Source organism: Corapipo altera, unplaced genomic scaffold, assembly GCF_003945725.1.
Source record: "Corapipo altera isolate COAL_440 unplaced genomic scaffold, ASM394572v1 214, whole genome shotgun sequence".
NCBI lineage: Eukaryota > Metazoa > Chordata > Aves > Passeriformes > Pipridae > Corapipo > Corapipo altera.
Window position 1 is genome coordinate 475,811 of NW_020885031.1, and position 12,205 is coordinate 488,015.

At 48.5% G+C, this 12,205-nt stretch overlaps 1 protein-coding gene across 5 annotated transcripts in view; it reads left to right on the top strand.

The window, feature by feature from the left end:
- Positions 1 to 12,205, top strand: part of SEPT11 (septin 11) — a 46,677-nt gene that overhangs the window by 2,259 nt on the left and 32,213 nt on the right. The window contains exon 2 of one of the 5 annotated variants that reach the window (XM_027668212.1): positions 130 to 135. The exons of the other annotated variants lie outside the window; for them this stretch is intronic. Coding sequence (XP_027524013.1) covers positions 130 to 135 — 6 coding nt within the window. The remainder of the gene's footprint in view (positions 1 to 129; positions 136 to 12,205) is intronic. 5 annotated transcript variants of the gene reach the window in all.

The window sequence follows — 12,205 nt, forward strand, 5'->3', positions numbered from 1 at the left end:
GGGACCCGATGCCGGGGGGCGCGGTGGGCTCGCCGGGGCGCCGCCGCCGCCTCTGCTCAATTCCTGGGCCCGCGCAAAACTTTTTGTCTCCGTTTCGGTCCCGCGGCTCGTGACTGCGGCGCGGCCGGGCCGGCGGCGGGCAGCTCGTCCCGGAGCCCCGCGCTCCGAGCCGTGCGGGCAGCGGGGAGGCGGCGGGGGTGGTCCCCGGGCTGCGCCCGCCGGGGTTGAGCTGTGCGGTGGTGCTGTGCCGCGGGTGTTTCTGCCCCGCAGCTTCCCGCGGATGGGAAGAGCTGGGAGCGGGCAGGGCAGTGCCCCGTGCGGGATGGGCAGCCGGGCGGGCGGGACGTGCCTGCATCCCTTGGGGAGAGGCGCTGGGCTGCGGCGGGAGAGGCACGGCAGTGCCGGAGTGGAAATCTTCCGAGAGGCACGCGTGTCTTGCGTTTTCCAGCGTGACCGTTTTTCTCGGGATGTGGTGGCCAGGAGTCTTTTTTTTTTTTTTTTTTTTACGTGCACATTGAGAAAGACAAAAGATTTCCCCTTTACAGAGAGAAAGAAGCCTAAACCCACAAAAAGTAGTAGATGCTGCTCCCGGAAAAAGAAAAAAAAAGCGAGTCTCTCTTGCATCCAGCTTGAAGAAACGTGAATGAAACTCCACCGTGACCAGACTGAATGCACTTTTGTGCATCGTCGGCCGCGGGAGGGAGAGACTTGACCGACTTCCCAGCAACTTTTTCAGTGCTTGCGAGTAACCCAGATGTTGCCCATGAGCCGAGGACTTGAATGTGGCTCCTTCTCATAATAAGAGAATGGTCTGCGTTCAAGATGTGACCAGAATGAGACAGTTTCTTTGGGCGTTTATTATGTGCTTGTGGATCTGCGGGGCTGTAATGTTCCTCTGATGTGGCAAAGCAAATGTATGGAGATGGGGTTTAATGGTGTTACTGGAGATGGGGAAGTTATGCTGCTAAGCAAAATAAGAGCTGATGTTTGTTAACAGAATACCTATAAATTATATCAGCTATTTGTAAAGCTTCTTCTGAAATGATTCCTTGATCTTAAGGTCTGAAGCATGCTTGGAAATTGAAGTTTGTCTCTCAGTGTAAGAAGATGCATTGAAATCATGGCTTCAGCTGGTTTTTAGGGCAGGCTGAAGGGTATTGCCAAGCCTTTTTGCTTTGTGTGGAGCAGCAACCTCACAGCATTAATAGGCTGAGGAACGTGGCTTATTGCAAGACGTGATTGCTGTTTGTTCCTGACTATGTGTTTTGCTTTATTTTTTTGTCATTATGTTAAACTCGTGCTGTCACTCAGCCTCTCCTGTTTCTGGTTAATCCAAGTCCATGAGCAATCCCCCAAAGCAGCATCCACAGAGGGTTTTGCACTAGTTAAACCAAATCCCTGTGTGTGTGTGCTGCTGAGTCTGGTGCAGTGGGGCTGGCTGCAGGATAAAGCATCCTTCAGCATGAGAAGCATGTGCGTGTGGGAGAGGGAAGGACGAGGGCACTCGGCTTCCTTGCAAGCAGCTGGTGGGCAGACCCTTCACCCTCCCGTGTCGCTGCTTTTTGAAGAAGAGTTGTTTTATCTTGAGGTGATAAGAGAAGAAAGGACAGTGGGCTGACACTCGGGAGGCATTGGGGGTGTTTTGTCTTGCGTATCTTCTTATCTAATCCTGTCTGCTCCCACTTTGCCTGCTGCTGTTGTGTTGCTGGGAGGGCGGCGGGGAGTTGGAAGAAATGGTTAATTATATGTTAGAGCAAGGCAAGACTGGTGAAGATTTGCTTTGCAACTTTCTTACAGAGTGTGATTAAGTGGAGCCTTGAGTGGTATGCGTCTGGTTGGAGGGAGAATTAAAGGAAGGGGGAAAGGAAAGGAATGAAACCAAAAGCGAGTCAGTTTGACTTAAAACGATGATAACATTCCTGAGTCACAACCTTTTACGTCCTGGCAGGATATGACATTATGTTAATTGTAAAAGCATGCATACAGAATAACTTCAGCAAACTGCTCTGAAGTGTCTGTGTTTAATTGTAGCCGAGCAGGGCGTGTTTTGGAAGGAGGGGCGGCTTTCGTTTTTAGGCCCTGATCCCACAGATGTGAGGGCACATGTGTAATGCGCTGCCTGTAATTTCATTTGCCTTAATGGAGCCTGCTCTGGGTATGTAAATGTAAAGGCATGCATAAGCAAAGCTTTGGCAGGATTGGTGCTGGGAGCTGCCCTGGGAGCTCTCAGCTGATGAAAGCCGAGCATGTGCTTAAACATGCACCGGGCTGGGAGGATGCACATGGTCATCTGGGCTCAGCGTGAGATAAGCCACTTGCAGTCTGGAAACGGTTGAGGTGTGCTAGATATGGGACCCCTTTCTTCCTCCTGGGTTACTTCCCAGCATCTTGACCAGTGTGGGATGGGTTCTTACTAGATCAGAGCGTGGAAGAGGGCTCTGGCCTGCCTTCCCTTCTCTTTGTATGTTTATCCCAAATGTTTGCAGAATCAGAGCTTGGTCTGTTACAGGAGCGAGGCTCATGTTTACAGTGATGTACACCCTGCTCCAAGTCAAACGGAAATTGAGGGAAAGTGAAGCTGCAATGCAGATTTGACATGGGAACCATGGAGAACGTTATCTGAGAGATTAAAAGAGTGTAGTGCACTCTCCCATCTGTTTTAAAAATACTTGATAATGAGAGACTGCTGGTTTCCATGGAGGGGAGGAAGGAGAGGGAGATGGGAAGGTAGAGCAAGAGATGAGCACAAAGAAAGGGGGTGCCCCCTTGTCTCTGTGAGTGTTTCTGTGCTCTCAGTAGCTGAGTATCTGGTCACAGTGAATGTGTTGTGGGCTTGGGTGGCACTGCTGGGGCTGCTGACGTGGCCAGGGCACAGGTTTTGGCTTCCTTGCCTGCTTTCAGCTGCTGAGTGGGGCTTCTTGGGCCTGGCCTGGCTCAGCTGTCTGCAGCAGGGACGCAGACCTGGGTGGTGCACAGAGGACTGTATTCTAGTGTGCGACCTCTTCGTTTCCTTTATTCACCTCAGCACCTTGTTTGCAGGAGGAAATTCCTTCAGACAATTCTTGTTGCTCCTGTTGATGTTAACAATGGTGGGAACTTGCCTCCTCCTCGCCTTTTTTCAGCACAGTCTTGGTTTTGGGGCAGGTTATGTGTCCAACCCACCACATGCTCAGGGCCTCTAGCTTTTCCAGCACGAAAGGAGCTGACCAGGAGTCAGGATCTGATGGAGATGATTGGAAAGGCTTTACTTTGTGTAGATGAAATGATCAGGAATCAATTCTAGTGTCTGAGTAGGGCCCCTAAAATAATGATGGGGATTGATTAAGTGACCAGCATGAATCTGAGAAGTAAAATATTTACTCAGTGCTGGGGCATGTTTCATATGTCCCCTTCCCACCCCTGCAGCCCTCAAGAGAGAGAGAAAGCTTGACTGGCTGGCTGCCCACTCTCGAGCCACTTGAGGGTTGTTGGTTCTCTTTCTGTGGCTCTTCCTCCTGAGGTGATTCCTAGGGCATGGTCACGAGGCTGCTCAGTAGCTTGTGGCTTGCTTTGCAGGAGAGATGCCAGGGGGACAGGGTCTTCTGTTGGCTTGGCAAACGCTCCTGCCTTTCCCAGCCTCGTCCTTGGTGTGGTTTGGCTCTAGGCTTTGGTCCTGTCAAGCTACAGTGGCTCTTGCGGGGAAAGATCCAGGAGCAACTTCAGCGTAGAACAGTTGGATGCAGGCAGGTGATTTAAAAATAAACAAGAAAGCCTCCCAATAGTATTTGAACCTTTTTTTAGGTACGCTCTTGAGCTGCCTGTGCTTCCAGCTCTGTGAGCAGCTCTGCAGCCTACTGGAGTAAGTGATGTGGAATAATGGTTCAGACAAACACCACGGCGTGGGGAGAGCTCGGTGTTAATTCTGCTGGAGATGCTCCAGAGCAGAGCCACAAAACCAACTTCAGGGTCTTGCTCTCTTAGCTCAGAGCAGTGGTAACAAAAATTAACCCCAAATGTTGTTCATGATTACTGCAATATAAATGCTGGTTTGCATGCTGCTATGTGATGGGAATAGGAGACGCTCCTTCTTCATCCCATCTGGATACCTTTCCCCATCCTCTACATCGTGGTGCCTGGTTTAGACGTGTGGGCAGGACTTGCAAGAGTTGCCAGAGCTCTTCCTGTCCACAGCTCAGGCAGGTGTAATTAATGTGGCTTAGGCAAGGTCCACTTGGCCAGGCATGAGGCAGTGGAGAAAGAGCCGTGAGAAGGGGGAGCAGCTCCCTGTGCTTTTCCTTTAGCCCTTCTGGAAGCTTTCTCCCTGTGGAGTGCTCTGCTTGTCCCATGTAAGCGATGCCCTCTTGGCATGAGCTGCAGTCCAAGGGCCATTATTGCCATTTCCCTGGTAGTACAGGTATTTTGCTGAGCTCTGATTTATAAGTCTTGAACTATCTTTGGGACTCCTTACTTAAAAATACACCCCGTGCCTGTGTTTAGGAGAGTGTCAAACTAGCCTTAGGATCTGAATTTGCAGTTAGAGCTTTGAAGTTTCTCAAAACAGGAAGGAGATAAATCTTTTTTTGCAGGCTTAAGCTTTTTGTTTTCCATAGTAGCATCCCACATACGGTGTTGTCAAAGCACAGGCTGCTACTGTTTTGGGGAGTTGGGGTTTCTTTCTTCTATCTCAGCTTATAGCTTCTTTAGATCTTTATTGTCTAATGATATTCTGTTGCCATTTCTGCATCCCAGATTTATTTTCAGATGGGATTTAGCTGCTGGAATTATGTTCCTGAAGTACTGTAATTGTGGGTTATTTCTTTACCAGATCTGGCCATGAATACTTGGCACAAGTTAATAGAAAAAGACCTGCTTTAGAAGCGTTTTGGTTTTACCACAGTTGTTGCCTGCTTTGCCAGCAACTCCTGAGAATGGATTCCTGTGCACAGCAGCAGTTCTAGTAGAAATTGTTCCTGGAAATCTTCATGGATATTATGTATTTCATTCTGAGATGATATTAACCTCTCACGTGGTGGGTGTGGAAGCGAGAAAGTGCTCTGAATGCTGAGGGGGATCTTTTGTGAATGACTTAACAGGACTTGAGGGCTGTCTGTGGCTCTGAAGGTATTCTGCCGAGCCTGGGTGTTTCCCTGGTGGGTTCTGTGGGTGCAAAGTGAATGACAGTGTCCTGTGTAAGCAAGAGGATCAACAGAAACTGCTTGCCAGGCACGTGGTGACTGCACCAAGTGTGTGAAATGCTCTGTGTAAGCACAGGAACGCGGCTTGAATGGAGGTTCTGGCAGTCTGGGGGAGGCAGCCTCTGCTTTGTCTGGAGAGGAAAGGAAGGTGGGAGAGGAGCAAGTTGGGTAGATGGCTTGCTTGGTGACTGCACGAGCTTGTGCTTCCCTCTTCCACAGAGCAGCACGGAGGCTGATTCCCAGGGAAGTACAAGAGTGAGAACTGCAGGAGAGGTAGAATTGCGGGGCTGCTTTTAGCCTTCCAGGTAGAGGTTCCCAGCTGTAGCCACAGCCAAATCTTTGCGTTTTGAAGCACACAAATCATCTCCTTTCAGCCCCTGTGAAAACCTTTCTCCTCCAGTCTGAGTCAGCCTGGGAGCTTTTGGCAGCTTTCAGATGAATGAAGAATGTCAGGCTGATGGTCCTGGCTTAATTTTTTCTGGGGTAAAATTTGGCAGGCAGCAGAGCATCTTGGAAATGAAAAAGTTTCACCCTGGAAAGGTGAAGGTGCCAGGTTATCACTGACACTCGTTCCTGGCATCGCTCTGCAGTAAAATGGATATCCCCACATCCTCCACATATGTGCAGGAAATGTACAGTAGGAAATGCCAGTAAAGAATTGGTGCATAAATATAGTTGAATTTGTTTCTTTGTACGATTCAAGATTTTTCTGTTCTCTGTCTCCTTTTAATTGGTAGAGTTAAGTTTTTGTGTATCTGCACAACAAAAGTAGAAACACCATGGCTAATGGTGTTTCAGCAGTCTTTGTTGTTGTTTTGTTCCTAGTTTGAGGTGTCAAGACTGGTATTGTCAGCAATTGTTGAATTAAATAATTGGAGACGGTGCTCATTTATTGTCAGCCTTTCCAGCTAAAAGATTAGGACCTCGTACTGTGAGCAGGTATTGCTCTCGTTTACATGCCAGGAGTGATTATGAGGCTTAACGCAGCCATCTGGGACTGAACATATGCACAGCCCTCAAATCTTCATGGCAAGACCCCCAGAGGAGCAGGGATTTTGCCAGATCGTCTGGTGACTTGCGCTGGTGATAAATCACACCACGTCCCCACCACATCCATTGGCTGCTGCTTTTTCCTCCTTCGGATCTGTTTCATGTCCACGTTGGGCTCTGGCAGCTCTCAGTGTGCCTCTTGTTTTTTGGGCAGTCAGAACTCTGAGCTCTGAGATTTTTTTGCCTGAGTGTGAGCACAAGGGTATGGATGCTGTGCGTGTGAGGGGGGAAGTAATTGTTGAAATCCTGTTTCAGCAACTTTATCTTGTAAAGCTTCCCATAGTAGTGGCCAGGTAACCCAACTTGCTGCTGTTGTGTTTTTTTTAACAGAAGAAACAATGAATGCCTTTGTTAGCTCATAGAATCAGAAGATTAAGATTTTTAATTACATTTGAAAAGGGTTTTGTTGGTTTCCTGTATATTGTATGTAACTTCCAAGCCAAGAAAAATCCCTGGTGCTTTTAAATGAACGCTTTTCTGCCACAAACTCTCTTTTATCCCAGAAAATGCCAGCCTAGTCTCATTCTGTTTCATCTGCCTCATTAATATTAAATACGTGGCACTTTAATATGGCAGCCGGAGCAAAGCAGGGAATTTCAGCTGATATCTGACAATGGCAAGCTGAGATTAACTGACACTGCAGTGCAATCGCTATATATAAAGTAATTGGCGTTTTTCAGGAGCATTTGACCTAATTTGGTGTTGGTTTTTTTTTTCGTTCCCTTGTCTTGTGGGAAGGCAAAGGTTTGGTGGTTGCAGCCCAAGTCCCTGGTGTCCAGTGGAGGCCGAATGCAGCACCAGACCCAGGAGCTGCTTCCTGCTGGGGAGAACCTGCATGGAAGTGTCTGCTGGGGCCCAGGGGCAGCTCTTGAGGAGGCCGTGGTAAAACCCTCCTGGTGCTCTGAGTTACAAAGAAGCTGCCTGAAAGTGGAAAATAAACAGCTTCTGGGAGAAGTGCCTCTCCTTCTGGGATGCACAGTTGATGGTCACTGAACAATTAGAGCGATTCACTTTGATTTCTGATACGTGATTGAGTAGTGCTGTCAGGGGACCTTGGGCTGTGTGTTTCCAGGTAGCTGGATATTTACCCTAGTGGAAAGCACTCTTGCTATTCAGCATTTGGAGATAAGCAATTATTAATTATTAGAGCATTAATTACAAGAGCCACTTGGAGTTAGGGCTTGTGTGACTGGCATGCTACGAGTGTTCAACCTTCTGATTTGGTGGGTGGTCGTGGGCAAATGCCTTTGTTTTCTCCATAAGTAAAGCAGAGGATAATTCCCTCCCTTGTTTTACCAAGTTGTGATCAGTGAAATAATAGCACAGCCATAGTCACCTTTGCAAACCTCACCCTCTTGCACCAAATGGACTGAGATCTTGTGGCGCAGAGGCATTACCAGACTAATGCTTTTAATTAAAACCACTTGCAAGAAAATAACTATTCAAATAAGGTAATAGGCACGCTATGTTTTCGAGGAGATAGAACAATAGGGAGGAAGGGTTTAAAAAAAAGCAGCATGAGTAACTCTGACCTTGTTTCTCTGGGTTTACAGTAATGCAATTGAGGGCAATTTTCACATAGAGCATTCCTAAGACACAGTTAATTTCTCTGTTGTAGCCCAGAATTTATTAAACATGAAGGCCTGAGGTGTTTTGTTGTTTAAACAAAACATTTGAAACTGTAGTCTGGTGTGTGACTCCTGTCTGTTTCTGAACACAACTACATTTCCTCCAGGATTGGTCTTGCAGGAATGGAGCTCAGAAGAGCGTTTTTTTCAATGGGATGTGCATTACTAGGTTTTGATATAACCTGAGGAAAGCAGTATTTTTTCATAGCCTAACCAAGTAACCTGGTGATTCCTTGCAGTGGGATGAGCCAAGAAGCTAGAAGTATAAATCCAGACTAACTGTGATACAGCTTACATGCTGTTGTGGTTTCAGTTTGAGGGGAAGTGTCAAGTTCACACAGGCTGGAAAACGGTCCATGTTTCTGGCATGAAGTAGTTGGTTGGTCCCTGTGTAAAATGCACAGTAAGAAGTCCCAAGAGAAGAGTGTGTGGGTGTTGTCTGTATCCACACCACGTGTGGTAAATGAGACTTTCCTGGAGTGTGTGTGCTGCAGCATCTGGGCAATTAAAAGCTGTTGAGGGCAGGGGCCTGATATTCCTAGTTTGGTGCTGTGCCTTGCAGAGATGGGTCGTGGTTCGATGTCTGGAGTCCAGTGGTGGTGGATGGTAGGAAGGAGGATGGAGAAGGCTGAATGTTTGCCATCCTCTGGGGTACTGTGTAAGTAGGAGGATGTGTAAGTAGGAAGACTGTGCAAGTCCACTCTTGAGTTTGCAGCCTTAGGGGCTGAGTGACCTGGGAAAATGTGAATTCAAACCTCATGTGCCCAGGGAAGGGCTGCTCTGGCCCGTGCTGACTCTCCTGGGGTCGGAATGTGCTGCTGGCCTGCAGCAGGCACAGGCTTGTGCTGTGTTGGTGTGTGATGTGCAGAGTGGGAGCCTCAACCACGGACAAACCCAGCTTCTCCTCCTGGACAACCATGGAAGGAAGAGCTGGGCATTAGCTTTCCTCTTGGAAGGCTTCCCAAGTTCCTGGAGCAGTTATTTGCCTGTCAGACCCCAGCGATGTGGAGGTGGAGTCTGCATTGTTAATAAGGAATATGCAGCAGCAGATCCCTTGCTTTGATATCTCTCATTAAATAACTTGAGCCAAGGGCAAAAACGTGCACTGCACATGGGAATTGTGCCCCAGTTTTGGGATAGGCAGGTCTGCAGCACTTGGAGCCGTAGAGCATGTCAGAGCAGGGAGCTCCTTCATGTGAACTAATCTTCCCTAGCCCTCTGCAGGAGGCGCTTGCTCGGAGCGGCGCCTTCGGGTCTGTTTGTCTTCCCGAATCCTTAGGTTTGTCTCCATGAGTTTGTGACAGGCTTTACCTGCTCTGTCAGGCCTCTGGAGCGTCGCTGCTGCCGAGAGCCGGGGCCCGGTGCGGTGGAGCTCTCGGCAGCGGCGCTGCTCAGCTGTCACAGTCGCTCCTGCTCCGCGCAGCACTCGTGCTCGGCCGCGCTGTGCTATGTGCTGGCCGAGCTGAACACTTCAGTGCTTGGCTCACGGATGGATACCTCACGTGCCCTGCTGCCTCTCCTGGTGCTTCCAGGAGGAGAAATCCAGCGCTGTGAGCACACCGAGCTACAATGTAAAGGAACCGCGGGAGGTGCGAGCTAATGGCAAAGAGCTTATTGTTGGTAGTCAGAGAAGCAGCCCTGCAAAGTGTTCTGTTCCAGAAGCTGTCCTTGAGCTGTGGGTTTAACCAAGTGGAGTGCAATGTGTATTGTGTGTACTCATAAGGCTGCAAGACTTTGAATTCTGTGTTTAGCTTGACCAGGACAAGTCTGAGCAGCTGGACTGTGCAGGAGCGTAGTACACTGGAGACTTGGTTCTGTTCACTTTTGGGGCCTATGGGAGAAAAACATTGGAAGTGTGGGGTTTGTTTAACACTGCACTGTTACAAGCAGTGGCTTGGGTTGCTACAGCACAAGTCTTGATAGGAGGGCAGAAATTAAAATGAAGTCTGTGTCCATCTGCTTTTGTGTTCCCTTCCAAGGGCAAACATGACCGGGGTGGACAGTGGAAGCAGAATGTGGTGGCCAACATTAATTAATCTGTGGGGGTGGATACTGGCTCCGGTTTAACCTTTTAGCAGGGCTCCACCAACAGCTAATGGATGTTGCAGCAGCCTGTGTATGGAATAATTTATGAATTTGGAAGAACACGGTTCCAGAGAATGTGGGTGAATGCCAGTGGTTTGCAAATCTCTGCCAGTGGTCTTGTGAGTGGCGGGCTGCTGCAGGAAAAATAACATTGGATTAGCTCAGGGTGATGTTTGGAAGTGTCCCACTTAGTTCCTAAAGCCTGGCCCTCGTGCAGAGCTGCACTGGGCTCTGGGCAGGATACTCAGAAGTTGCAGAAATATATTAAATATACCAATTTTGCGTGCACCAAACAAGGAGTGAGGAGCAACACAGGGAGATGTTTTTAGCTTCCGGCTTTTCCCAAGCACCTTTTGAAGTACTGTTGTCATTGGGGAAGACAGTTTCCTTGTTTCAAGTCCTTGGACTGTCTGGGCACATGCCAGGTCCCTTGATCTCACAGCTCCAAGGCAGCTCAGTCCCTTTACCTGAAGAAATGGGAGCCTTGCCTTGGCCCCAGACTCCAGAGCCGGATGGGATCCCAGCAGTTTTCCCTGGCCTGTTTCCAGCTTTGCAGGCTCCTGCTTTTAATTAAACTGTCGCGACACTGCAGGCAGAGCAGGACTGAGATACCAGAAGCCAAAGGTCCAGCTCACAAAGGTGTTTGGGAGCCTTGGAATGCGGATGGGAAGCCTTTGACAGCGCATAGGGCAGGATCAGGGCCTGCCTCCCACTAATTGTGGTTTATTTGCTCTCTGCTCGTCCAGCCACTCTGTGCCAGGGCCGAAAACACCACTGGAGTCTGGTTCTAATAACCGAGCATAGCATCACAACTGAGAGGCACCTTGTACCACAGCTACCCCTTTGCAAGCCCTCACAAGTGTCTCACTCAGCAAAAGTTCATGTGCACTGTTTACCTGTGAGGATCTTTGTGGATTTGAGTTAATTGCAGAAGGCTCCAAGGAGATTTGCTGTAACCCTGTTGGGATGGAGAACTTGGGGAAAAATAGCTGGTTCTGGAACCATTGTCAGCGGGACACACCAAACACGAAGCTGATAGTACATTTTGGATCAAGTCCTTATTTCTAAGTCAGAAGAGGATTTTGTTATTACAGGATGCATTTAATTAGTGTCTGGAATGTAGCCACTAATGTAAGTTTGTATGGAAAGACTCTTAGAATTTTCCTTTAGGTGTTGTTGTTTTCTACATGTAGGTGTTCAAACAGTACTTAGTATTAATAAAACATAGCAACAGCCAAAGGGAAAATATTTTTCTCTTGCTTATTTCTTTGTGCTGTACGTTTACACTGTTCCCATTTGGATCTTTTTGTTTTGGGAGATGTATACCCCTTTTTCTAGAGCAAAAATAGAAGGGATTCACAAAGAAAAACTTAGCTTATGGAAACATAACAGTTGGCTGAAGAGTCAGGGACTGGAAGCATCTGAACCTCCTTAAATGAGGGGAAGTGTGGGAGTGGGACTTAGGGGTGTCACTGGAGCCTCCAGAGCCCTGGCTGTGAATGGGGGGACTTGCAGCCTCTCTGTTGGGGACTGACTTTAAAAAGGAAAGAAACTCCAACCCCTTCAGATATATCCCTGTGTCCAAACATAGCAGAAGGACCTTTACTGGACAGAAATCGGTTACTAAAATGGCAGCTGAGCCAACCTTGTCCTCCTCACAGCCCCAGCCTGGCTGTTTCCTGGGGATGGGGAAGGAGGGACAGGGGAGCTGTACAGCCTTGTGCTTTAGTAACAGGCGTTCAGGAAGGGGGGTTGTGGGCAGGGTTTTCCATATGTGGCGACTTACGCCAGTTTTGCGTCTGACTTTATTTGCATTATTAGGATTTAACTAATAAATCTGCTTTAAACCTGCTTGAAATCCGTGACGATGTGAAATTGCTGTTTTCCAGTGCTGGGTTGCTGAGGAAAGGCTTTCTCCAGGCTGTGTGGCAGATTATAAAGCTTGTACCACAGCACGCTCTGCTCTGTCGTTGCTTCCCCTGTGGGTTATCACCTGCGACATGGCTTTTTGTGTTAACCCTGACATTTGCCTTTCCTGCATACTTGAGAGGCTTCTGGTGTACAGTGCCTGGTGTAAAACGGGGAGGTGTTGGGGAGGTTGCACAAATTTTGTTAAAAAGTTGTTCTGCTGCTTTGCACTGTGTACAGAGAACTTGACTTACGGTGTTGTGCCCAGCCCTTCACTGTGAGCTTAAGCCCAGGGCAGGAATTGGGGCTCTGGTTGCAGGTGAACTCCCTGCCCTCGGTGCTGGCACAACCCTGCTGCCT